The following is a 26,111-nucleotide window of genomic DNA, read 5'->3' as shown; positions in this document are numbered from 1 at the left end:
AAAAAAAAAAAAAAATGCTAACAGCTAGTTTCGCCTTTTGTCTTTTCCATAAAAGCAAAATTCCCTTTCCAATTCCTTTTAGTTAGCAAAAACAGGTACTAATGGAGGTCTAGTAAAATCAAAGTGGCATAAAGTGAACATTCGAAAACTGGGGGACACCCGTAAGCCAATCGTGTATTTCCTAAAACAGTCAGCAATTGTCCAACTTCACTGTGCTTCCAAAGGAGACATGTTTCTAAAAAGTTATATTAAGAATGTTTTCACTTTTTAATGTGTCCAGGAAAGAAATTTCAAAAGTCTCATATAGAGTCTTTTTTTTTTTAAGTAGATAATTATTTTAATATAAAGTGAGTAACTCTCCCAAGTGTAGTATTTGTAAATCTCGCTGGGATCATACATATATAAATAATATCACACGTTTTCACAAATGTTATTAAACGGGTAAGAATGCCATGAGACCTGTTTAGCATATAAAAAGCACAAACTCAATTTTAATTAAGAATGCATTATTGCCTTAGTCCTTTTAACAGCAAACTAAGAACCGGTACAGCACATAGTGCATAAGGCACTTGACTGCTAACCAGAAGGCTGGCGGTTCAAACCCACCAGCCACTCCTCGGAAGGAAGATGGGGCAATCTACTTCCGTAGTGATACTGCCTTGGAAACCCAAGGAGGGGTCGCTATGAGTCAGGTCGACTCCACGGCACATAACAACAACAACAACAAAGAAAGAACATGCTACTTGACATTGTGAAAATCTTATGAACGAAAAATACCTTCTAATTGAATCAATATAAATGTTTCAGCAACAAATTAACAGTAAGGATCATTGCACACTATTTCAAAGGAAAAAAAATCAAGCTCTTCTCTCTCACTCCTTCAAAGCCCACCTCATCCACCAGATCGAACACACATCTGAGAAACTGTACAAATTTTAAAACAGGGCTGAGAAATTGTGAAGGGGCAATTCATGGAGGCAAAGTAAAAACAAAAAGAGAGATATTGCCCACAAAAGGCAAGACTGCCTCAAGAGACTATGCTCACTTAGGACGCTTGCCTCGATTCTGCTTAAGAAAATGGGTCCTGCTTGACAATAAATTTCTTTACAAAATATACTATTCTGTATACACAATTTAGGGAGCTCTGGTGACATAGTACCTAAGGCATCAGTCTGCTAATCAGAAGGCTGGTGGTTCAAACTCACCAGTCACTCCTGGGAAGGAAGGTTGGGCAATCTAGTTGCATAGAGATACTGCCTCAGAAACCCAAGGAGGGGTTGCTGTGAGTCGGATCCGACTCAACAGCAGTGAGAGATACACAATTTACGGTAAGCCTATCACACCACATACTATTGGACATGTTTTATATTCCATTTAGAAAACATCTCTTTATTATCAGTTTGCTTGTTTCTTAATCCTATGCATCTACCATGAAGTATGTCAACTTATAGCACAACAGTTAATCCTTAAAAATAGTTCTAGGATATATTTTCTATGCATTATTTATAAGGCAATTTATTTTATATCTTGAAACGTACCCCTTTAGGTGACAGTGACTTAGAAATTAAACAAACTTTATTATCAGTCATGTTTTTTTCTCATTTAAATAATTGGAATGATGCTATAAAACAAGTATCCTATGGAAATGATGGAATAAGACAACAAAGTGGTATGTACATGGAGATTCACAGAAGTGTTCTTTATAAATACAAAAAATGGAAAATGTTCAATAGTGATTCATTAAACATACTATGACATGGTTATTCCACGGTACACCAAAAAACAAACCCAGCCCGCTGCCCTCAAGTCAATTCCAACTCATAGTACCATATTAAGACAGAGCAGAACTGGCTCATAGGGTTTCGAAGCCTGTAAATCTTCATAGAGACAAACCGCCTCCTCTTTCTCCTGCAGAGAGGCTGGAGGGTTTGAACCACAGACCTTATGGCCAGCAGCCAAATGCTTTAACCACTGCACCCCCCCGCATACTGTGACTTATATTTGTTGATGGGAAGAAGGTCCACAATATATTGTTAAATAGAAAACAGTGAGATACATGATTCCCCACCTGAATAAAGTATGTATGTGCAGGTGTATAAAGCATAAATCAGATACCAAAATATAAATGGAGAAATATCTGCAGACTGGATTTATAAGTAGTTTCCATTTTCTTCTTTACAGTGCTCTGTGTAATCTACTTCTTTTGCAATAAGCATGTGTCACCAGTCTAACTCTCATACACGCACACAAATGTGTATGTTTAGATGAAATAAGTAATTGTGAAAGCCAAGGGAGTCATCCAAGCATTTTATTAGCAAATCACAGTGTGTCATAAGACTCCAATGGTTAAGAGCATGGACTCTGGAGCCATCACCAGGGCTAGAATTTCACCTTTGCCATTACAAGCAGTGTGACCTTAGGCAAACTACTTAATGTCGCTGCCTCAGATTCCTTGCCTAAACAAAAGGTATAATAATAGTTTCAACCTCAAAGGGCTGTGGTGGGGAGGAAAGGAGTCAATGCAGTGATAAATTAATGGAGAAGCAGTAAGCATTTGATCTTGGAATTGACATGCTAAATTACTTGGTAATAATCAATGATAAACAGCCATCAGTTTTAACCCATTAATCTACCTTTAAATTTTAAAATCATTCTAAAATAGTTTTGCCAAGTTTTGTTTTCCTCCTCGAATTCAAATTGGGACAGTTACTAGGTATTCTACGGCTACTGAGTTTTTAACAGCTAAGATCAGAAAATCAGTTCCCTGAAACAGATTATTTTATGGCTGTAAATTCCAAGACCTTTCCTCCATGATTCAGTGTAATCCTTAAACACAAAAATTTTTAAATAAATGCAACACCACAGGTACATCTTCATGAAATTCATTAAAACTCATTCTCCTGGATTTCATCACCTTCTTCAAATAAAACACTGTTTCTAACCAAACATCTTTTATATATATATAAATCTTATTTCTATCCCATTCTTCAAAGATTTTGATTTACAAAATCAATACGCATTTTTTTTAAGTATTAGCGAAACTACAAAGTATGTTTTACCTTTTGAAAATTTTATCTGGATATCCTTAGCATTTTCTGGTTAATCACGATGCCGCAGACAGGTAAATTCTCATGGTATAAAAGAGTTCATCCCTTTCCTAATTAATATGCCCAAATTAAATCTTCAGCATTGAAAAACTATCTTCTAAAGAGGGAAGTTAACATTTAAAATTCCATTTGAGAGTCATTTGATCATTCTGAGATGAATAATGATGCCAAACATTCAATTTATCACAAGTGTGCTCTATACTTGCAAAAGCACAAATCACAGTTTCCTCTGCCTCACTCCTAGCCACCAACTAAAAGATGAGCAAAATATACCATAAAATAAAGTTTTGCTTTGTTTTGTTTTTCCTTTTCCCAATATAAAGTCATTCCAGGATCTATTTTATTTTTAAATTATAATTATAAATACCTATAAATTTAATTGCTGCTTCACCAAAATGAAAGAAATGGGTTCTTCAAATTTAACTGAAACAATTTGCACCTTCTTGAACTAATCCACTGGAGCTCTGATAGCGTAGTGCCTAAGGCACTTGACTGCTAACCAGAAGGTTAGTGGTTCAAACCCACCAGCCATTCCTCAGAGGAAGGTTGGACAATCTACTTCTGTAGTGATACGGCCTTGGAAACCCAAGAAGGGATCGCTAGGAGTCGGATCCGACTCAGTGGCAGTGAGTTTGGTTTCGGTTTTTGAACTAATCCACAGATAAGATGCAACAAGAAGGTCTGGCTTGTTAAGCACGCTTCCTTGAGTTAATCAGAAGACCACCCTCATAATCAATGTCCTTGCCCATTAACACTTCGGGAAAGTTCTCAAACAGGGCCAGAGGGAATAAAAGAATACGGGAAGGGAAACAGTCTACTTTTTGGTGGGAACAGATAACAATATCCAAGAAAACCCAAGCTAAAGTATTTTTGTGGCTTTTTTTTTTTTTTTTTTTTTTGAGTCAACATTTTTGTTAAGTTCACCCTTTACACTGGGCTCTGCCAGAAAGTACTAGATTCACATCCAGATGGGAGCTCTGGTAGCATAGTGCCTAAGGCATTTGACTGCTAACCAGAGGGCTGGAGGTTCAAACGCACCAGCCACTCCTGGGAAGTAAGACTGGGCGTCTACTTCCTAGAGACACTGCCTCAGAAACCTAAGGCAGGGTCGCTATGAGCGACTTGAGGGCAGCCCATGGCTGCTGACACACTACTGAATCCTTCCGCATCCACGCTCCTGACACTTGGGCCACATTCTGTAGACGTCCAACAGCTAAAAACCCTCAACAATGGGTCCCTTTGGGGCCTTGTTATCTACTGACACAAGCAGTCTGTGAAAAAGGGAAGCCGAGCAAAAGATACTCATACAGGAAATAATTAACAGATACCGTGCTGAAGGATCCCATTTCACAGTGACTACAAACTTGCAGCCCGATTCACTAAAAGATACATCTACTTCCCCTGCCTTAGAAACCTGGGCCAGGAGAACTCACAAAAAGCCGATGTTACAAAAAAAAGGGGAAGGAAAAAGAAAAAAACGCCTTTAGAACATACTTGGGTCAATGGGGCTGATTTACAAAAAAGAAATAGGATTGGAAAGCCTCATTAGTCAAACCATTAAGAATCATGTATAATCAGTTTTATTTTAGTTATGTACTATCAAAATAGTGCATCTATCAATGGCAAAAATTAGCAAACAAAAGAAAAAACTCAATCTACCAAGATTTTTTTAACTAAAAATAATTAAAATTATCACGCTCACTACTACACATTACTAATTCAGTGTATTTTTAAAATGAAAACTAAAATACTGGAATTCAAATTATATTACACTTTTTCCTACTGGGTGACAAATGAAATGTATCTAAATTCGGTAGAAGCAGAGATTTACAAGGATTGTTAATCTCTAGGTATATAGTAAGTACATTTTAATATTATGTTTTCTTTATTGGTAAATAAAGTAGCAACTGCTAATTAAAGAGAAACATTATACTGTCTCACAGCCAATGATTAGGGAGGTATACACTTGTCATTTTTCCCTGTACAGTGTATTCTCTTTGGTCTTTTACACACGCATACATAAAAAGTTTAAATGAGGTCAAGAAACTATTTTGCACATACACATTTAGTAATGTAGTTTAAATGTAGTAAAGTGAATATTACTTACATTAAAAAAATGAAAGCTTCATGTTTTAATTAAACATGAAGCATAACGATAAATATCAAGACTTTTCACTTGAGAGCATCTTTAGTTAAAAAAAGTTCCTGTGTTCCTCTGTCAATGGTTGTAAAGGCATTCAACACTGTTGCTTGTTTGAATGTCTGTTTGACTGCCAATGGACTGTCCCCAAAAGAACAATTTTGCATCTCAATAGACTATCCAATATCAACACTCTTTAAACGATAAATTCAACGCCACTAAGAAGACGGGGAAATAACATCCGCATTGTACTGTCTTGGTATCACATTTACAAAACGAACAAATCATCCTACTACTTTGCACTTATCTAACACCCTGCATCTGAGGCTCTCCAATAGCCTGACAAACATTAATTAACTGAGCTGCATAACACTCCTGTGAGGACAGCAGGCATTCTGATCCCCTCTAAGAGATAAAGGAGCAGAGATCTTGGGAGGCCATTTCTGTGACAGTCAGTGGCTGAACTTGGAACTCAACTCCCACAGGCCCGTGGCATAAGACCTCCAGTGAGACCAAGTGGTGAAAAATGTAGATGTTAAAAATGACAAACTTCCCTAAATAAATTTTCCCTGCAAACAAAAAAATCAATTTCAAAGAGACGGCTTTGTCACTCTAGATGCATAAACAAAGTGGGCTGATATAAATAGGAACACTGAACCTATGAAAGATTTTTGTTCAACGTTATCTGTGAAACTACTGACAAATGAAATGTAGGAATTTACTAAATGTTGATTTTCTAATAACTCCACCTATACATTCACCAGGTAAGCCTAGAAATATTTCTGCTTTTCATTAACAAATGAAAAATGCATTTGACTCTGGCAAAATTCTCGAAATTTCATTTTTCTTCCTATTCATTACAAAAAGAACAATGATTAATGTTAATGGTTACTATGCAACCAAAAGAACTAATTTTCATAAAGCAATTTACAAGAGAAAACTTATACTAATGCTTCCCTTGACACACTCCAAGCACAGGGGTCAGTACGGATGATGTACACAATTAAAAAACGTTTCTAACATCAATTTCATACTGACAAAATTGGAAAAGTACAAAGATATTCACTAAATAAAAGTATAGATCAATGATTTGATATTACATACAAAACAACAAGCCTAGACAAACACTTTTAATGTTGATCAAGTGAGCATTCTGTGACTTCAGCTTCTCTCTTTGATTATTTTACTTCCCTCCTCACTCTGAGGAGCAAATTTTCACTGCTAAACCCAGTTACAAACACATATGAAAAAGACTGAAACTCTGAGACCAACACTGTAATTACCTGCTTTGTGCCATGACCCTAACTACACTCAACCTATATCTTAAAAATGCTCCACTACTTCTCAGCATAATGTTGCACCATTTTGAAACAACACATTCTATTGGACAAATTTCCCAAACCTATTTCTTGGTATCACTTTGTACAGTATTTAGAGATGATTCTTGAGCTTTTACTGTTAGTACTAGAAACTGTATGTATAAATTTATTTATAGTCCTGCTGTATTAATGCTGTGGGAGCTCTGGTGGAGTAGTGCTTAATGCATTTGACTGCTAACCAGAAGGCTAGAGGTTCAAACCCACGAGCCACTCCTCAGAAGGAAGACTGGGCAATCTACTTCAATAGAGATACCGCCTCAAAAACCCAACGAGGGATCACCATGAGTCAGAATCAACTCGATGGTAGTGAGTTTAGTATTTTTTGGGGGTTTATTAATGTTGTAATTATATGCACTTTTTAACTTAGAAAATCATTTTTAAAACTTTAAAATCTAAGAAAATATGTCTTAGATTCCTTACTATTTCTGAATAAACATGATAAAAAGGGATAAATAATTTTCATCTGTATTATTTGCTCAAATATGAATATTATATTTTGTATGCATCTGTTTACACAACTATTTTCATCCATTAGACCTTTACAACTCCAAAATTAAAGTGCTTTTGGCTTCAGTAAACAGGACAGCTAGACTGGTACATTTTTCCTTACAGAGAGCAGGGTTATGAATTGAGAAATGTGCATTTGCTATGGTACCTTGGGAATGACGATTGTAGCCTCAGAGTAGAACGTGTGTCAAATTCATCCATCAGAACAATCTCCGATACTTAATTTATTCTGGTATCTTAAGAGGCAGATCACCTAACATATGTGTATGTGAAAAATTTAAATTCAGGCAAGTACTAAATATTACACACATGAATTCTGTTCCAATAAATTAGCTACCAATTTTATTGCAAATATCCTGTAAAATCAGTAATTTCAAAATCACTACCCAAATACAACCAAAATGTAATTTTTAAATGCTAGAATTTTATTGAAATTGCAGAAGACTAATTCAAGGTTCTTTTTCTAAAAATTATAAATTTTCTTTTATAAGTTCTCTGACTACAACTTAGTAGATTGTAGTCTTTAAGTATTACAAATGCCAAGGTTTGGAAAGCGGCTTTTTATTCATCGTACAGCACGGCTCAAGAGTATCCCGGGGAAGATCTCCTCCTTCAGCAGCTCAAGTGGAGGAACTGAGAAGACAGTTGAAATGATGCAATAGAAACCTGAAGTCAGGGAATTAGGGAAGTGGAGTCATTAAGCAAAACAACTTTTTAGAAGTTTAGCCTGCTCAAAAAATGGAACTATTATGCTCAGGTTTAGACCACACCACTTAATTACTTGTAACTCCAAATTCTTAGAGGACATACAAAAGGGGGCAGGAAAGTGACTACTCCAGAAACGATCTGAAAAAGTCAAACAAAGAGTTTGGTATTAAACAAAGATGTCACAGATGAAAAAATATTAAGTAGAAAAAAATATATAGAAGGGGCTATAACCACACAGATGTAAAGAACCACACAGATGTAAAGAACCACACAGACGTAAAGCACCTGAGTGCACACTGTCCTGATGCAATATGAAATTATTAAAACTCAGGGCGTTATTCCTTCTTTATAGCCAGACACCATCAGCGACACTTGAGACCAGAAGGGTCCTGACATGCTAAGGAAATAAGTTAGAATTATAAAACATATAACACAATTATATGTACAGCCTCTGTCCAGTTATTTGAAAGGCGCTCCCTGAATTGAACACTCGGTTGAAGTTCCAGTTCTCTTCTTCCAAAAGTAACTTCTAATCAACTGGCCCCTTCCTGACAGGGAGGATTTTTTGTTTTTCAGGGTACAGAGGCCATACGTGCTCTGCATCCCGCCCTCCTTTAGAGGGATGACTGCAGACCTGAAAGGTGCCAGCTTTTATAATTCACTGTGCACCCCTAAGAGGCATTTCTCAACTCCACTAGAGATTACAGGAAGGCTTTGGGTTCTGAAGGAGATCCACTCCTAAGTGTATCTGTAAGTCAAGTTTGTAGGTAAAACAGAACAGGTGCATAGGTTCTTATTTAGCCTTACTTAGTACAAGAAAAAGGAGCTCTGGTGCTACAGTGGGTAGAGAATTTGGCTGCTAACCAAAAGGTCTATGGTTCGAACCCGCCAGCTGCTCCACGTTCCATGGGAGAAAGATAAAGCAGTCTGCTTATGTAAAGACTTACCACCTTGGAAACCCCATGGGGGTCACTATGAGTTGGAATCGACTAGATGGCAGTGGGCTTTTTTTTTTTTCCTAGTTTAGTCCAAGAAAAGGCTCAAAGCCTTTGCAATGACTTAAAAGCTGCACGTACAGCAAATACAGGTGATTGTGATGAAGAATTTATTGTCAATCTGTCACCCTGGTTGCTTCAAGCCTTTGAAAGTGAGGGCAAACTTATGTAACATTAAAAGGTAAGTAAGAGTTGTCTGTAAGTCCATGTTGGTAACTCAGGGACTGCCTGGACCTGTACAGCACAGATGGGCTTCAGAGAATCTGCAGGAAGTGAGTGCAGTGAAGCCACGCAAACCCTGGGAAGAGCAGCTTTCTCCCCAGGATATACCCAGAGAGCCCTCAGACATCTCTGCCCACAGGTCAAAGCACTGGGCTGACTGAACTCAATTTTCTAACTGAGTCTTCCGTAAAGGTTAGCGAGTGTCTGATCCTACCTTCCATGCACATACAAAGCTTCCAAATCATCCAGAAAGCTCTAAACACTTTCAGAGCTGAGGTAAAATGTTGAAGCAGTGGTGCCTCAGGCAAAAACCAGGCATCACTTCCTGGAAGTTGGTAAATTTCAAACCTTGAACTCCTTCCTGACATTGCTGAGTCTACGCAGCAAGAAGACAGCGACCAAGGATCTCTTTTGCCGGGAGGTTTTGGGTATTGTTTTGTTTTGCTTTTCCCAAAAAGGGAACTATGACTTTCTCCGAAAAAGAGCCTGATAAATCTAAATGATACCATACCCTTTTCTGGATGCTCTTCATACCACTCACATTCAGCTTTATCTCATTTCCCCCCTCTCTTGGCAACTCAACAACAAGCAGTGCATTTGCACATAATTACACTGTGGGCTTTACAAAACATTGCACTTCTCTATTAACTTCTCACCAAGGTCTTTCCAGCTTAGTGATTTAAATCTCTGATGAGGTCCTTATTAACCATGGCCTGTCACACCACCTTGTAAGTTAAAAGGCATTAAGTTATTTTAATGTAACAAAGGTGCATTCTTTGAGACTCCAAGCCTCCCTTCTCCAAATGTGGTCTTGTTGTTATGCATAATCACCAGGAACGATTAACCAAAATTCATTCTGAGCTAACAGCAAACACAAAAAGTGACTGCTGACCCCTGTATACTGTATAGTACACACAAATGCACGAGTTACTTTCTGCCATGTTGCTTCTGTAAGTTGATACAGTTCATTTAATTTCCCATCATAAAACATAATACCAAATCTAAGAAATATGTGTTCCGTTTCCCCTAAAAATATATGAATTATTTAAAAAATGAAACCTTCCTACCCGTAACAGGGACTGGGATTCATCCTTGGACTTGCTTTCTCCCGACGCAGGATACTGCTGGGTGAGGGCCCCGGGCTTCTCTCCTCCAGCTGGCACCCCCTGCAGGAATCCCTTGGTCTCAACAGCCAAGCCATAAATAGGTCGCGCGAGATGGGCCGCTTCCACATTGGGGCTATCCCTTAGAGTCTTTGTCTGCTCTTGGGTGCCGGACACAGGCGTCAGAAGCCCCAGGCTCGCTTGAGTGTATGATGGACTGCCCCGTAGGATCTCTGCTCCTCTCCAAGTCACGCTGCGAAGGTCATCACTGGAAGTCTCAGTCCAGACTTTCTCTTTCAGCCCATCCTTATCTTCTAGCTTCTCCCTCTTCACTACCCCCTCAGAAACTGGCTCCCCCATTTTAGAGTCTGGGTTGATCAGACTGTAGACCTTGAGGTCAATTTTGGGCTCCTCCTTGACGGTGGATATGGCATGACCGTCCTCTTCGCCGTTGGCTGTAGTGATGTCCTGCTCCTGGCAGTGAGCAGTGTTGAAGTGCTCTAGTAGTGACTGAGTGTCGGCAGCTGTAAAATTGCACTGACGGCATTTGTAGCAGCCGTGTGTTCTCCTGGAGAAGAAGAAGACAGCAATTGGAATCTAGCATTCTGAAGGGGCCTTTGTTTGTTTGTTTGTATTTAAATTGTCTTTAAGGACCCGAATTTTATCCTATGTCATAGGAAAAATGAAACACAGGTAGAACAAAACAAAGTATTCTCAACACCCAGAAATTGGAATGTAATTAACCAGTATTTTCAATTCGACATAAAGAATGTGAAGTTCCCTTTTATTAGCAGTAACAGGTATTCATACTCAAGGACCCGCACATGCACACGCGCTAGGTGGTAAACACTGTAATTGGTTGGTATGCTGCATTATCAAATGACCTGCTCTATTCATTTTACTTCGATTAGGTAATTCTCAATTCCACTTTCTTTGATAGTCATGTCGTTTTATGCCTGATTTAGTCAGTAGACCTGTCATTGTCTGGCCTTCTGTTCAGTTAAACTAATTTTTTTTCACTAACATTTCTAATGCCAAAGTGCTTTGTATGGCTTTTAATTTTTTAAAATAAGTTCTACCAAACAAATTCACTGACTCAATAAAATGTTTGACTGATCTGCATACTCTAGTAAACAAGATGCAATAAAAGCCCAAGATGTTTCTAAAGAAATCCTATTTATCTATAAGGACATTTACGCAGTCAACGCATTGTTGAATGCAGTGTCAGGAAATGTGACAGTGGGTGTGTGGATATAGTCATTAACATACTGTGTTTGGGTGAGTAAGTGAATGAGTGTGTGTGTAAAAGGCTTAAAATAAGCGCCATATTAAGACATATGTTTGATTACCAGAGAAGAACAGAGATTGTGTACCATGAAAGCTACACCAAGATTTGAAATAAGGCCTTTTTTCTTAAACTGTGGAAAAAAAAAAAAAAAAAAAAACACCTGAAACACTTGCTAATACACTGAAATAATATGTTGTAAGTTAGCAACTTAACAAAATGCTTGGTATGAGTTAAAGCTATACTGGAAACTTCTGCAAGATACATACTCATATAGGCAGAGCCCAGGTTACAAAGGAGAACCATTCCTAACTGTGTCTTTAAGAATGTGTAGGTGAGTCAGAACAGGTGCATATCATTGTTATGTAGCTTTACTTTAGTGCAAGAAAGGCTTGAAACCTTCACAATGATTCAATAGTTGCATGTACAGCAACTAAAGGTGATTGTAATGAGGAATTTATTCCAAATAGGGGATGGTTCAATTGTTTCAAATTTACTAACATTAAATGGCAAGTAGGAGTTGTCCGTAACTCAGACCTTTGACTTTGACTAACGTGACTAACGCGGGGACTGCCTGTATATGTCATTTCAGATAATCATCACAATATTACTGTCACACGTACTGGGTACATGTTGGTGAATAAAAGAGACATGCTCCCTGCCCACCTGGTCCTTCGAGTTTATTTGGGAATAACAGGCTTCACATTAGATTATAAACAAGTAAGTACAGAGAGTGACGTGAGCTAAGAATTAAATGAATAGATAGTAATGGGGGTGGGTGAGTCGCTTAGGGTTGTCAGGAAGGAACTTCAAGGGGATATATACAAAGAGAACCTTGTAGGCCACCATAGTAGGAAGAATGGTTGACTTCAAAGGTTAAAGGAAATAAGTGCAAAGTTATATGCAGGGGACAGGCATAGTCAAACGTATATTTTAATCACTTTGAGAATTAATACCCTCTATACTAAATAACAGGCTGGCGGTTCAAACCCACCAGCCACTCCTCGGAAGGAAGGTTGGGCAATCCTACTTCCGTAGTGATACTGCCTCGGAAACCCAAGGAGGGGTCGCTATAAGTCGGGGCCGACTCGACGGCAAATAACAACAACAACATACTAAATAACTGCATTCCCTTATGTGACATGTCTGATGTTCAAATTCAAAGAATTTTCCTGTGTTATAGAAGGTATTCATACACATAACATAACCATCAACCAGTATTTATTAGATCTCACAATGCTGTATGATTGGCAGTTAGTTTACATTTTATTGAATATATATGGATATTTAATTTTTAATTTTTGCTGTTTATAAAAGATTTTTGTTCATCTTTTCTCCTACTGTCGCTTTATATCTTGAGTAATCAAGATTTTAAAAAGGAGCTAAAGCAAATGAGAAAGAATTTGATCATGGCTCAACAAATACAACATTGAAATTAATTTTATCCTAAATGGAAGAAACCTAATTTTTAAGGTAAGGATATCTATGGCTAAGAGTAAGAATCTTCCCTCCAATGTCAAGGCCAAAAAATGCCAAGACAGAATTAAGGTCACAAAGGACAACAGTCAAGACCTAAAATCCAGAGCCTACCACCTCCAGGAACCTCAAAACCAAATCCTAGCCTGACTCAATAGGAGATTAGCTCCTTAGCTGAAAACTATACCCCACCCCCAAAAAAATACATATGTATATATATTTATAACGACAGATTATGAGACAAAAAAAATAGATTTCTCAGAAAGCTTATAGTTCAAAATACACTCAGGAACTATGCTACATAATCTACTGAGTCATGACCATTAAAACTAAACAAACTTTAACAAACACCGTTCCAAGTTCTTATCCACCTTCAGCCCGAGACAGTTCTGATGAGCTCACTGGCCACTGAGACGGCATGTGTGCAGTTTCCTTGACAGCAGGCTTCTTGACATTGTTGATGGGACCCATGACTATAAATTAAGGCTATAAATTGCCAGTGCCACTTTGAGCAGGACTGGTGGCTCTAGTGCAGATATTCCAAAGAATTGCAGTGATTCTATTTCAAGACAAAAGGCTATAAATACTAAGTGATAGTAACAACATAGAAGAAAGGTAAGATTCTAGAGCAGCACACGGCAAAATGATCGCAACACAGCAAATCTCAGCTCTCACTGCAGAAGCACTTAGTCATACTATATATAGAATGTCAACTCTAAAACCAGACTGCTTAAGTTTCAATCTTCGTTCTATACACTACGTAAGTGACTTTGGACAATTTACCAAACCTCTGTCTGTGTTTCCTCATTCCCAAAATAAAATAGTGCATTTTGATTAATTTAAGAATATTAAGTAACACTCATATGAAAGTGTTAACCAATATAAATCCACAATATAAATTCAATATAAATATAAACCAAAGTCCTTCTGTGTCAATCTGCATCCAATATTTTTTAAGGAATTTAAACATATAAACTAGTAATTTGGTATCATTCTTTTCCTGTGTCCCATGTATCTTAGTCATGACATCATTAAAATCAAGTGTACTTCCTAAAAGAATTTTTGCTTTAGGACATTACCAGGTAGAATATATGTTAAAATTTGAAATACATTTTAGGTTTCCTTAAGATTATGTAGCTTTGATATTTATTTATTCTGTAATCTAGAAATGTTATTAAGCCAACCCTAACCCTTTGCCAAATAGAGACCAACGAATCTATGCTTCATCCAATATATCTTACTTCCTCTTCAATATACAAGGCCCAGGCCACTGACCAAACACTGACCAAACAGTGAGCTCATCCTAAGGCATGATACAGTGAGACGAGGTGTCTGGGTCTTCTAAGTTTTCTAGTTTGAAATCCTTGTCCCAATGGCCACCTTTCCAGCTCCTGACAAGTTTCAGCAAGAGCTACACTGATCTGCCCAGCAGAGGCGCTCTCGATCTGAATGACCTAGGCAAAATCTCCCATGATATTGATTCAGGAAAAATAGCAGAATGCAAAGAACAGTGGGGATGGGTGTAACACAAAAGGGAGAGAGACATTCAAGAGTTAAGTTTTCTGTGAGAACCAGATTTTACTGCAAAAAGAAAAACACATTTTAACAGGAAGGATATTAATATAAGGTTATAATAACAAGCTCAATTCACACGCCTTTTCTTTTGAAGACTTCAAAGCACTCCCTCATATTATCTCACGTCCCACTGAGTAAACGCCCCATTTCACAGATAGTGAAATGGAGACATAATGACTTACCCACATTAGTCAACATCAAGTCAAGAATACAGGATTTTTAACTCCTAGATCAATGCTTTATTCTTCTATGCTGTTTAAATCCTTAACTTTCTACAAAAATGAAGGATCTGGTTGCCAGTATGGAAAATTAAAACATCAAGGATACAGGAAATCTAATAGAAAATAGACTCTCTACAGTTTGCAAAACAGGCTGTGTGAAGCCCTGCAACTTGAAGGACATCTTAGCCACAGATTCCAAAGCCTCCTGGCCTACTGCATCAGAATCCCCAGGGAATAATCTGAGAATCCGAATTTTTTACAAGGCCCTTAGGTGATAATGATGCAGACGCCAAAATTTATGAATCACAGCACTAGATATTCCATGATTCTAAAGCAATAAATAAATTCAAAAGACATCTTCTGCCTCCCAAGACTGTAATAAAGCACAGATAATGACAATTATCTTAGTTATTCAGAACCTTAAGATTATGGGTCTGACAACTGATGCAAGAAGAGTAAAGCTTGACAATTAAGTAAAGTGCTAAACTGCTCCATCTTTCAGGCCACTGAACACCACGAGGTAAAGCAAAAATGCTTATTTGCTACATGGCCCTGTAGAAATGAAGGACTCCTTTCTCCTTATAATAGCAGACCTAAAGAAATGCTACAGAACATATGAAAGACACAAATCCTGAAGCAGTAGAAACTTCTCAGTTATGTATAAGAAACAAAAATCCTCACAACTGGACCATAAGCAACATCATAACAAACGGAGAAAAGACTGAGGTTGTCAAGGATTTAATTTCACGTGGATCTACAATCAACGCCCATGAAGGATCAGTCAAGAAATCAAGACACACTGCATTTGGAAAATCTGCTGCAAAAGACATCTTTAAAGACCACAGATGTCACTTTAAAGACAAAGGTGCACACCTGACTCAAGCCAGAGCATTTTCAATCACCTCATACGCAAGTGGAAGCTGGACAACGAATAAGGGAAACCAGAGAAGAACGGATGCATTTGGACTGTGGTGCTGGCCGAGAATACTGAGAATACCATAGTCTGCCAGAAGAACAAACAAATGTGTCTTGAAAGAAGTGTCTTCAGAATGTTGCTTAGAAGCAAGGATGGCAAAACTCCATCTCTTATACTTTGGTCATGTTATCAATATCCTGGAGAAGGGTATCGTGCTTGGTAAAGTAGAGGGTCCGCCAAAAAGAGGAAGATGCTCAACGAGACTGTCGACACAGTGGCTACAACAATGGGCTCAGACACAGCAATGATCATGAAGATGGTGTGGACTGGACAGTGTCCGTCTGTTGTACACAGGGTCCTTATAAGTTATAACACACTCAACGGCATCTTAACAACAACGTACCAACTTCTAAAGCAGTGCTTTTCAAATTTTAATGTACAAAGGAATCCTCTAGAGATCTTGATAAAATCCTGATTCTTACTCTGGATGTCAGGAGGAGGGCCTCAGCTTCTGCATTTCTTACAGGGACCCAGAAGATGCTGATGCTCTGGGTCCCCAGACCACACCTCGAGTTGCAAGGATCACGCACGGCCATGGTCAGAAATAGTTTCAAAAGGATTGTGAGTTAACTTGAAATGAACTTAGTATATATACGCACTACTAAACAGAGTATTCCCAAATGAATTCTTTATGCCGAGCATCACCATTTTCTCTCTTAAAGCACATACAATATCACCCGCCTCTGAGAGTCAAAATTAACAGCTTTATCAGTTAGTATGACAAATGTGAAATTGTGAGTGTAACACCAAACCTCAGTAGTTCCAATAGTTTATGTTTTCCAGTTCATTGTTTGAGGATTGTCTTTCCTATCTTTGTCTTTGTCTACTGTCTTTCCTACCCATTGTTTGAGGATTGTCTTTTCCTATGCATAGTGCCTAAGGCACTTAACTGCTAACCAGAAGCCTGGTGGTTCAAACCCACTAGCCACTTCTCAGAAGGAAGATTGGGTAATCTATTTCTGTAGTGATACTGCCTCAGAAATCCAAGGAGGGGTCGCTATGAGTCAGGTCTGACTTGACGGCACATAACAAGAACATACCCTTCAAAAACCAAACTCACTGCCATTGAGTCAATTCCTACTCATAGCGACCTCCATTGGGTTTTCAAGGATATTAGTCTTTATGGAAGCAGACTGCCCCATCTTTCTTCCACAGAGCAGCTGGGTGGGTTTGAACTGCTGACTTTTTGGTTAGCAGCCAAATAAAGGCCTTAACCACTACAGCACCAGAGAGCCTTCCTTTAGTGGTAGGTTGTATGTACACATATATCTCACAATAATCACACAAAGTATTTATCCCTATTTCCATTTCACAGGCAAAGAAGCGAGCCAGAGTCAGGTTAATTCATGTAAAATCACACAGAAAGCATAAACAATATATATATATTTTATCTTGCCCATGATTACTGTCTCATGTATGTTTATTATTATTACTGAGTTCAGGAATTCACTCCTGAAAGATGAGGGCTTTGTCTGATATACACCATCCTCTCAGTAAAAACTTTACCGTATCTCATGCCCCTCAAAAATAAAATTGTATTATTTCAAGCTGAGGTATAAGAAACATTACTGAAGGATAAAAGTTGAGTCATTGTGAAAGTACATGGGTCTGGACTCTCTTATCTACTGAATGCATTTTATTTTATCAGCATTAATACGAAAACCTCAAAGAGGTTCAGAAGTTTGCACTCAAGACCCATCTTAACCAACCTCTCCTCGCTGAAGACTTTGCAAATGACTCAATCCAAAGGGAAACTAGCATCTACATGCTACTTTAAACTGTGCCTCTTGGCTTTTTCACACATTGTTACTTGTTAAAATCTTGGTCCTGTCTTTCTTTCCAACTATATTGTATTTAGCTTAAGGTCAAGATCAAAGCACTTATCTCTCTGAATTCCCCCAGAACATTCAGATAGTACAATCTGTTTAACAACTAACGATGTTCAGAATGCTAGATTTAATGTGTAGAGTTAAAAAAAATAAGAAAAATATTAAAAGGTACACAGACATTTTACAGATGGCCTATTTTGAGTAGTTCTCTGAATAAACTTATTAGTTAAAAACTGTCAGATGTCTCACTACTTTAAGTCAAGTTAATTTGCAAGATACTACAAAAATATGTTTTACATCAATTTAAATTCTATACCACCCTCCTAATTAGTGAGCAAACACTACTCTTGCCACCTCAGGGGAAAAGAGTAACATTTCTAAGTGTCCCTAGAATAAGGTTGCTAGATAAAATACAGGGAAGGCACTAGTTACATCTGAATTTCAGATTTAAAAAATGAACGAACTGTTTACTGTTAAGTATGCCCATGCAGTATTTGAGATGCACATACATAAAATCTAGCTATGTCCTAAACACTACGTGGAGATTGACTACATGAATCAAAGAAACTCTGAGGAAAGAGCTAAATCATCCTTTGTCTCCAGGCAAAACTACAAGTTGCTACAAAAACAGAATGGTACTTCATTCCAGCAACTTAAAATTTCTGTGAGGAAACTATTTTACTCCTTGACCTACTTTACAAAATTTTTATGTGCTCAAAAGAAGCATTTATTTCAGATCTATCCATATTTCAGTGCACACTGGCATTTATCCTAATAGTAGCATTTCATTCATTAGTAGAGATCATTACAAACTGTTTTCATAATTTATAAGGCACTAAGGAGCGCTTTTTTCAGTGCTTTTTGAAAAAAATCAACTGACAGGCGCTGCTCATTCGCTCATTGACTTTACTCTGATTACATTTCTGTTTCTATTTTCATAATACTGCAGCCCACACAGTGTATGTTAAATACAGCTCTGAGTGACACTTTGTTTTGCACCTTTAACTGTTAACTTCCAGAGGTGTACGGCATCACTTGAAAAGTTCACTTTTTCTGAATAACTAACTGTACCATAGTCTTCCTTCTTCGATGGAGCATCAAAGTAATGAATAAATAACAAATACGAATCAATTAGACTTCAAAAGTTATCCTTCGGTAATTACAAATTCAAACACCTACAGTGATACACAGAAAGGGGGAATGAAAGATGATTAAATAGCTTTCAAAAGCTCTACCATGTTAATAAAGTTAGTCATTCTTGTAATATGTACTTTGTTCTATAAAGGTCTACAATGTGTGGCACTAATGACCAATACTGTAGAATGGTAAATGAATACAAATGAAAAGACTATTCAATAAAAAAAGAAATTATAGGTGGACAAGCAGATCAAACTTTTAAAATATAGAAACATAATATTCACCCATAAAGAAAAATAACATTTGTCAGAATATGTACAATATATAGCTTTTTTTAAGTGGACAGGAACAGTTGACAAAATATAATCTAAGAGTAATTGAAATTCTGAATGAATAAAATTCCATTTAGTACATTTTTCCTGTATTTTTAAGCTGAAATAATATTAGTCTTTACTCATTTGAGTCATTTTTTTTTTCTAGGAGAGGTACTTTCATCTTCGAGAAGTAAAAGAAAAAATAAGATAATACATGATAAATTTCAGTTTATGGTTCCCTTAAACAAAAAAAAAAAAAAGACACACTCCCCAAATGTTCAAAATGGAAAAGTAAGTCTTCCCATAAAATATAAATAAGCAATGGGAAATAATTTATAAACCAATACAAAATGGAAATCATGGATAAATTTCATCTTATTCTAAAACTTGGTCAATGTCTTATACAAGACATTATCTGAAATGTAATCATTAAATTTGATTGTTAAATCTCAATTTTCTAAAAATAATGCTTACAAAAGACTAAATCAAACCTCAAACTCCATTCCAGCTCAGAGAGACCCTGAAGGACAGGTAGAACCCCTAGGGTTCCTGTGGCTGTAATCTTTAAGAAGAAGGTCACTGGGTCTTTTTCCTAAGGATCAGCTGGTGGATTCAAACTCCTGACTTTCCAGCTAGCAGCCAAGAGCTATTTACTGTGCCACCAGGGCCCCTCGTACAAAAGAAAGGTAATGCGACTGTGCATTGTTTCCTTGATGGACCATAGTAGCCTCAGGATCCTTTGGTCTCACAATGGGAATTTTCAACTTGAATTATTATGTCCATTTCAAAGTATTACAAGCAAGTGATTTATTAGGTATTGTTTGAAAGCATATGACATATTACATATATACCAATCTAAATTTAACCATCGTGGTCCTCACCCTTTTAGAAATTCTGCACTAATGCACTGTGCACTTGATTTTTTCAGATGTGTTGATAAAGTGCTTATCATAAAAAAATCTGTTCTTCAGAATTAGCACAGCACATAGTCCATGTTCTTTCCCAGAGACCTTTTAAGATTGAGGTTGGGTAGTACTTACATTCATTTGACCACCTACCATATCCACTGTTATTTCCTTCAGCCAGAGTTTACCTTTTCATCTAAAAGATACCAAAACCACTTCAAAGTTTAAAAATACATTCCTGAGTCTCCTAAGGAACAGGTGTTTGTCACCATATATACCATCAAAACGTAAGTGTTTTTTCCACATTCTAGTCAACAATGAAAATTTTTAATATTTGAGAGTATGCTAATTATATTACTCATCAGTAATATGGAGCATTTATTCATCTATTTATGGGACGTGGGCATTGATGCTTTATTTCTCTTATTTTAAAATTTCACAAGTATGTGTGTGTATCATTTCCAACCTAAATGAAACCTGGAACACCATCACAGAATGTGTGCAGCTCCTCCCATCCCATTGTCTCAAATCCCAGTCACTACAATGCCAAGTATTCAGCACCATCTTGAACAGTGGATGTAATATATTTCTATACCTATACTCATTCATTCATTCATTCATTGTTGCGTGCTATCACATCAATTCTGAAGCCCAGTGACTGTAAATGACAGAGTAGAACTGCCCCATACGTTTGTTTAGGCTGTAATCATTAACGGAGCAAATTGCTGGGTCTTTTCTAACACGGCACCACCAGTGGGTTCCAAATATGAACATTTCATTAGCAGTCAAGCACTCAGCCACCCGGATGTGTGTGTGTTACCCTGAATACATGCATATTGTTTGTTCTGCTAGTTTCTGAACTTACATAAAATGGAATCCAGCCACATGCTGGATTTGTTTTCCATTTGTTTTTATGCAGCCAAAATTATGCTTATAAAATACATCCAGGCTATATTCAACAATCATTTATTCAAATTCTCTACTGCTTAATATTTCATTGTGAAAAGTCTACATTTTATTTAATCAATCTCATGTGAACAGACGTTTATTTCTGGTTTGTTTTTGCTTTTCATAGATTTTTTTGCTTTTTCAAAAAATGACTAGTGTGTACATTTTTGCACAGGTTTTTGAGTGTACCTATGCAGAAGATCTCCTGAGGAGGGAAATTATATAGTCTTTGGGAATATGAGCATCTCCACTGCCTGGATTTACCAAATCCAGTGCCCAAAGTTATTAGGTATTAAACCTTTCTACCCCTGAAAATGCTTTTTGTCTATTTTTACTGAGATTAATAAAGTGACCTCATTTTTTCTTTGGTCAGGATTTGCCTTGTGTAACTTCATGTATCCTCATCTTTTCGTTACTGGGTCCAACTTCACTGCACATATAGTTTCATATGATACTGCGTTTCCTGAAATCTGAATTCTCTGTGGTTTAATATATGTCTCATAAAGATTTTGTAAGGAGCTCCAGTGGCGTAGTGCCTAAGGCATTTTACTGCTAACCAGAAGGTTGGCAGTTCAAACCCACCAGCCACCCTGAGGAAGGAAAACTGGGCAATCTACTTCCATAAAGATTTATCGCCTCAGAAATCCAACAGGTGTTGCAATGAGTCGAAATTAACTCCATGGCAGTAAGTTTGTTTTGTTTTTTTTTCTCAAAAACATCTTGTATCTGTTTGAAAAGCTGTGTATTCTCTAATTGTTAGGTGCAGAATTTACATATTTTCATTAAATAACGGTTGCAAATCTGTTGTTCAAGTCTTTCACATCTTGGATAATTTTTTGTCTGCTTGACCTTTAAGGAAGTTTCTTAAAATTTCACACTGTGATTGTGGTATGTCATGTTTCCCTGTAATTCTCTACCAATGATTGTGTTACATACTTACTTGTATTTTATTTATTTATACCTGTTTTATCACTCCCTGATTAATTAAAATTCTTATTATGCAATGACTTTCTTTCTCTCATATGATCTTTGTGTTAAAATCTATGTTGCATGAGATTATTAAAGCTACCTCAATTTTTCCTCTGATTTCTACTTGCTGCTGTAACTCAGTCTATCCTTTTCTTTCAAATTCTGCATAGCCTTATGTAGTCTTATATTTTGAATAAGTATTCTGTATAAAGAGCTATTCGTTAAGTTTTCTCTAATAAGGCTGGGAATACCCCTTACTTGGGAAGTTTAATACACATATATCTGTTCTGATTTTGTTATCTTGGTTTTTTTAAATCATCTTATTTTTAGAATATTATTTGTCCAGTTTTTCACATTTCATTTTTATTCTCTCTTGCCATTATCATTTTAAAAAAGTGGATCCCAGTCTATGCATGATCTTTATTTTATTATGCCATTTTTCTCCTCTACAGCTTTGGAAGTTACATACTCTTTTTCTATTTTTTCAATGGTTATCCTGAAAAATTTCCAAATATACATTAAAAAATCCTAAGTCATTTTCCATATAATTTAAGGACATTAGAACACCTTAATCCTATCATCTTCCCTTCAAACTTACACAATACCATTCCCCAATATCTTAATTCTTTCCCCTTTTAACTGCATACATTTATGCAGGCTATATTTATTTAGATTTATCAACATTTATCAGTCTTTGCTTATCTAATAACATCTGTGCTTTGTGTTCATTTTTAGAAGATAGCTTTAATAGGTGCATAATACTAGGTTGACAGTTACATATTTTTCCCCCCTCAAAATTTTGAATAGTTTCCTCCCTCTTCTGGTCTTCATTGCTGCTGATAAAAAGTTTGCTGTCAATCTAATTGCTTTTTCTAGGTACTTGATCTGTTTTTTCTCTCTAGTTACTAGTAAGCAGCTCTCTGCCTTCACATTCTTTTCTTTACTTTTACTGTGGTGAAAACATACACAAGACATTTGCCAACATTAACAACTTCCACAACTTCCACATTCACAGCACAGGGATAATGATGACATTTTTCCTGCTGTACCACCATTATTGCTATCCTTTTCCAAAATATTCCACCATCATTAGCATAAACTCAATGCCTCACAAACAAATGCTTCTCTTTCCCCCTCCCTCCCACCCCTTGTAACCACCAATAATCTTTGATTTCTCTATATATTTTTTCTTTCCAACCTAGCTAGGAATTTTCTCTCCCCTCTCTGGTAATGAACAAAGAAAGTTTCCTTCTATGTATAGACCTTTCCTTGACTTTTCACAATAGTGGACTAATACAATATTTGTCCTTCTGTGATTGACTTACTTCACTCAGCATAATGTCCTCCAAATTCATCCACGTTATGTGGTGTTTTGCAGTTCTATGTTATCTTTAGTGTTGCACAGTATTCCATTGTGTGTATATACCATAGTTTGTTTATCCAATACTCAGTTGATGAGCACTTAAGTTATTTCCATCTCTCTGCTATTGTGAACAGTGCTGCAATGAACATGAATGTGCTTGTATCTATTCATGTCCTGCCGCCCACTTCTTCAAGATACATACCTCTTAATGGGATTGCTGGATCAAATAGTATTTCTATTTCCAACTTTTTAAGGAATCATCATACCAATTTCCACAGTGGTTGTATCATTTTACAGTCCCACCAGCAGTGTATGACAGTCCCAATCTCTCCACATCCTCGCCAACATTTGTTATTTTCTATCCTGTTGAATTTTGCTATTAATGCTTGGGTGAGGTGGTATGTCATGGTTGTTTTGATTTGCATCTCTTTAATGGCTAATGATCATGAACATATCTTGGTGTGTTTCTTCGCTGCCTGAATATCTTCTTCAGTGAAGTGTCTGTTCATAGCTTATGCCCATTTTTTAACTGGATTGTTTGTCTTTTTGATGTGGAGGTGTTGTAGTTTTCTATAAATTTTAGAGATAAATCCTCATCCAATATGTCATTGCTGAATGTTTTTTCCCATTCTGTAGGTTCCATTTTTACTCTTTTGAAGAAGTCTTTTGATGCACATAACAATTTAATTTCTAGAAGGTCCCAACCATTCAGTTTATCTTCTGCTGTTTGTGCATCGAGGGTTATGTTTGATGGTCTATTTATGTCTATTTAGGTTGGGTGATCTACTTCCATAGTGATACCACCTTGGAAACCCAAGGAGGAGTCACTATGAGTCAGGTTTGACTCGACAGCAGTGAGTTTGGTTTGGTATTTATAGTGTATTTATTTTAAATCAAGCCTCCTAAATTTGCCCCTATTTTTTCTCTGATGAACTTAATAGCCTTAGGTTTCACATTTAAGTCTTTGCTCCATCGGGAGTTAGTTTATGTGTATGGTGTGAGGTATCAATCTTATTTCATTTTTCTGCAAACAGATATCCAGTTTTGCCAGTACCATTTTTAAAGAGCCTATCTCTTGCGTGTTTAATGGATTTTGGCCCTTTGTCAAAGATCAGCTGACCATACATTGATGGATCTGTTTCTGGGTTCTCTCTCAATTCTATTCCACTGGTCTATGTGGACCATCTATAACATGGTGTTTTTATAACTGTAGCTGTATAGTAGGTTTTGAGATCTGGGATTGTGAGATCTCCTACCTTGTTCTTCTTCTTCAGTAGTGCTTTGTTTATCTGAGGTCTCTGTCCTTTCCATATACAATTAGTGATTGGTTTTCCATGTCCTTAAAGAATGTTGATGGAATCTGCATTGATATTGCAGCATATGTATAGATTGCTTTGGATAGTATCAACATTTTCACAACGTTCAATTTTCCTATCCATGAGCATAGTATGTTCTTCCATTCATGCAGTAGATCTCTTATAATTTCTTGAAGTAGTGTTTTGTAATTTTCTTTGTATAGGTCCTTTGTGCTCCTGGTAAGATTTATTCCCAAGTAGCTTATGTTTTTGGTAGCTCCTGTAATTGGTATTGATTTCCTTATCAGAGACCTCTTTACTGGTGTAGAGGAATCCAACTGATTTTTGTATGTTGACCTTCTTTCCAGTGCCTTGGCAATCTTTACATCTACTACAATATATCTACAATTGAATTGATTTTTATTTATCCCGCTTACTATACACTATGGCTTTTTGTATCTATATATCCATGCCCTTCATCAATTCTGGAAAATCTTCAGCCACATATCTTCAAATATTGACTGCCTATCCTTCATTCTCTCTATTCTTTTCTTGTAGGACATGGATTAGATATATGTTAGAATAGCTCATTGTATCTCCATATTTCACTATGTGCCTTTGGTATTTTCTGTCTCCTCAATCTTTTGTATATTCTAGGTAATGTTTTCAAATCTATTCTGATTAACTCATTCTCTAGAAATTTTTGGTATTATTTGGCCTATTCATTATGTCTGAAGAACTGTGTTTTTCAATTCAAAAGACACTATTTCTTTTTTGAATCTTCATGTTCGTTTATAGTCTCATATTGCTCACTCTGTTTCCTGATGCTAAACATTTATTACTTTGTGATTGTAACCTCCTATGTCAGAAGTTTCTAGAGGTCTAAATTTATTATTTGTTATTCCTACTGATTTCACTTATGTTGATTTATTATTCTATGTGTATTACTATTTTTTCTTTTTTAATAGTGATCATATAAAGTTATCTTAGTCCTTAGACATCGTGGAGACCAAATTAGTGTACTTTCCTATAAAGACCACTGTGTTTACTTTTGACAGGTAGCAGAGGATAGTACCCAATGTGAAATCATTTAGCCACCTTCAAGGTCCCAGCTCACAACAAAACTCACAGATTTAGCACCTTCTCTCTGCCACTGACTCCAAGGTTTACCCCCTGATCAACTGCAGCATTAATACTGATATTTGCCCTTAGCACAGCCTCTTATTACTGAATGTATGTTGTTCACTTGTTCCCAGTCTGAGTTTAGTCCTTAGGTTGATGAGAGAAGAAGTTTAGAAATTTTGCTTAGATAGCTTAAGTTTGGCAATGCACTAAACAGTAGGTTTTATACAGTACCACTGTTTTGTAAGGAGACAGTCATACAGCTTACACCAGCAACATAAATTATATACTGAGAATTTTGATACAAAGAATGGTAGTCAATCAGAGAATGGATGCTCTGCCTAATTAAATAATAAAACGGAGTTAGAGAAACAAATTCACGAGTCAAATATAAATTCAATCATGATGCAAGCTAGGGATGTAATAGGTAAGGTGAAACGTTAAGAAAAAAGACTTGACCATTTGGTCCCAGTTCTATGATAACTCACCTTAAACCTGGTTCTTAGGAAAAGTCTCCATGAAAGGGCCTCTATGC

The 26,111-nt window shown here is 36.8% G+C and overlaps 1 protein-coding gene across 1 annotated transcript in view; it reads right to left on the bottom strand.

Annotated features, from left to right (window-relative positions):
• The window catches only part of TRPS1 (transcriptional repressor GATA binding 1), a 243,588-nt gene that overhangs the window by 192,881 nt on the left and 24,596 nt on the right, over window positions 1–26,111 (bottom strand). Inside the window, exon 4 of the mRNA XM_007946859.1 lies at window positions 10,126–10,729. Coding sequence (XP_007945050.1) covers window positions 10,126–10,729 — 604 coding nt within the window. The remainder of the gene's footprint in view (window positions 1–10,125; window positions 10,730–26,111) is intronic.

The sequence above is a fragment of the Orycteropus afer genome, unplaced genomic scaffold (genome assembly GCF_000298275.1).
Source record: "Orycteropus afer afer isolate SDZICR_OR568_19922 unplaced genomic scaffold, OryAfe1.0 scaffold00173, whole genome shotgun sequence".
In the NCBI taxonomy this organism is placed as follows: Eukaryota; Metazoa; Chordata; class Mammalia; order Tubulidentata; family Orycteropodidae; genus Orycteropus; species Orycteropus afer.
This window is presented reverse-complemented; position numbering and strand designations above follow the sequence as displayed.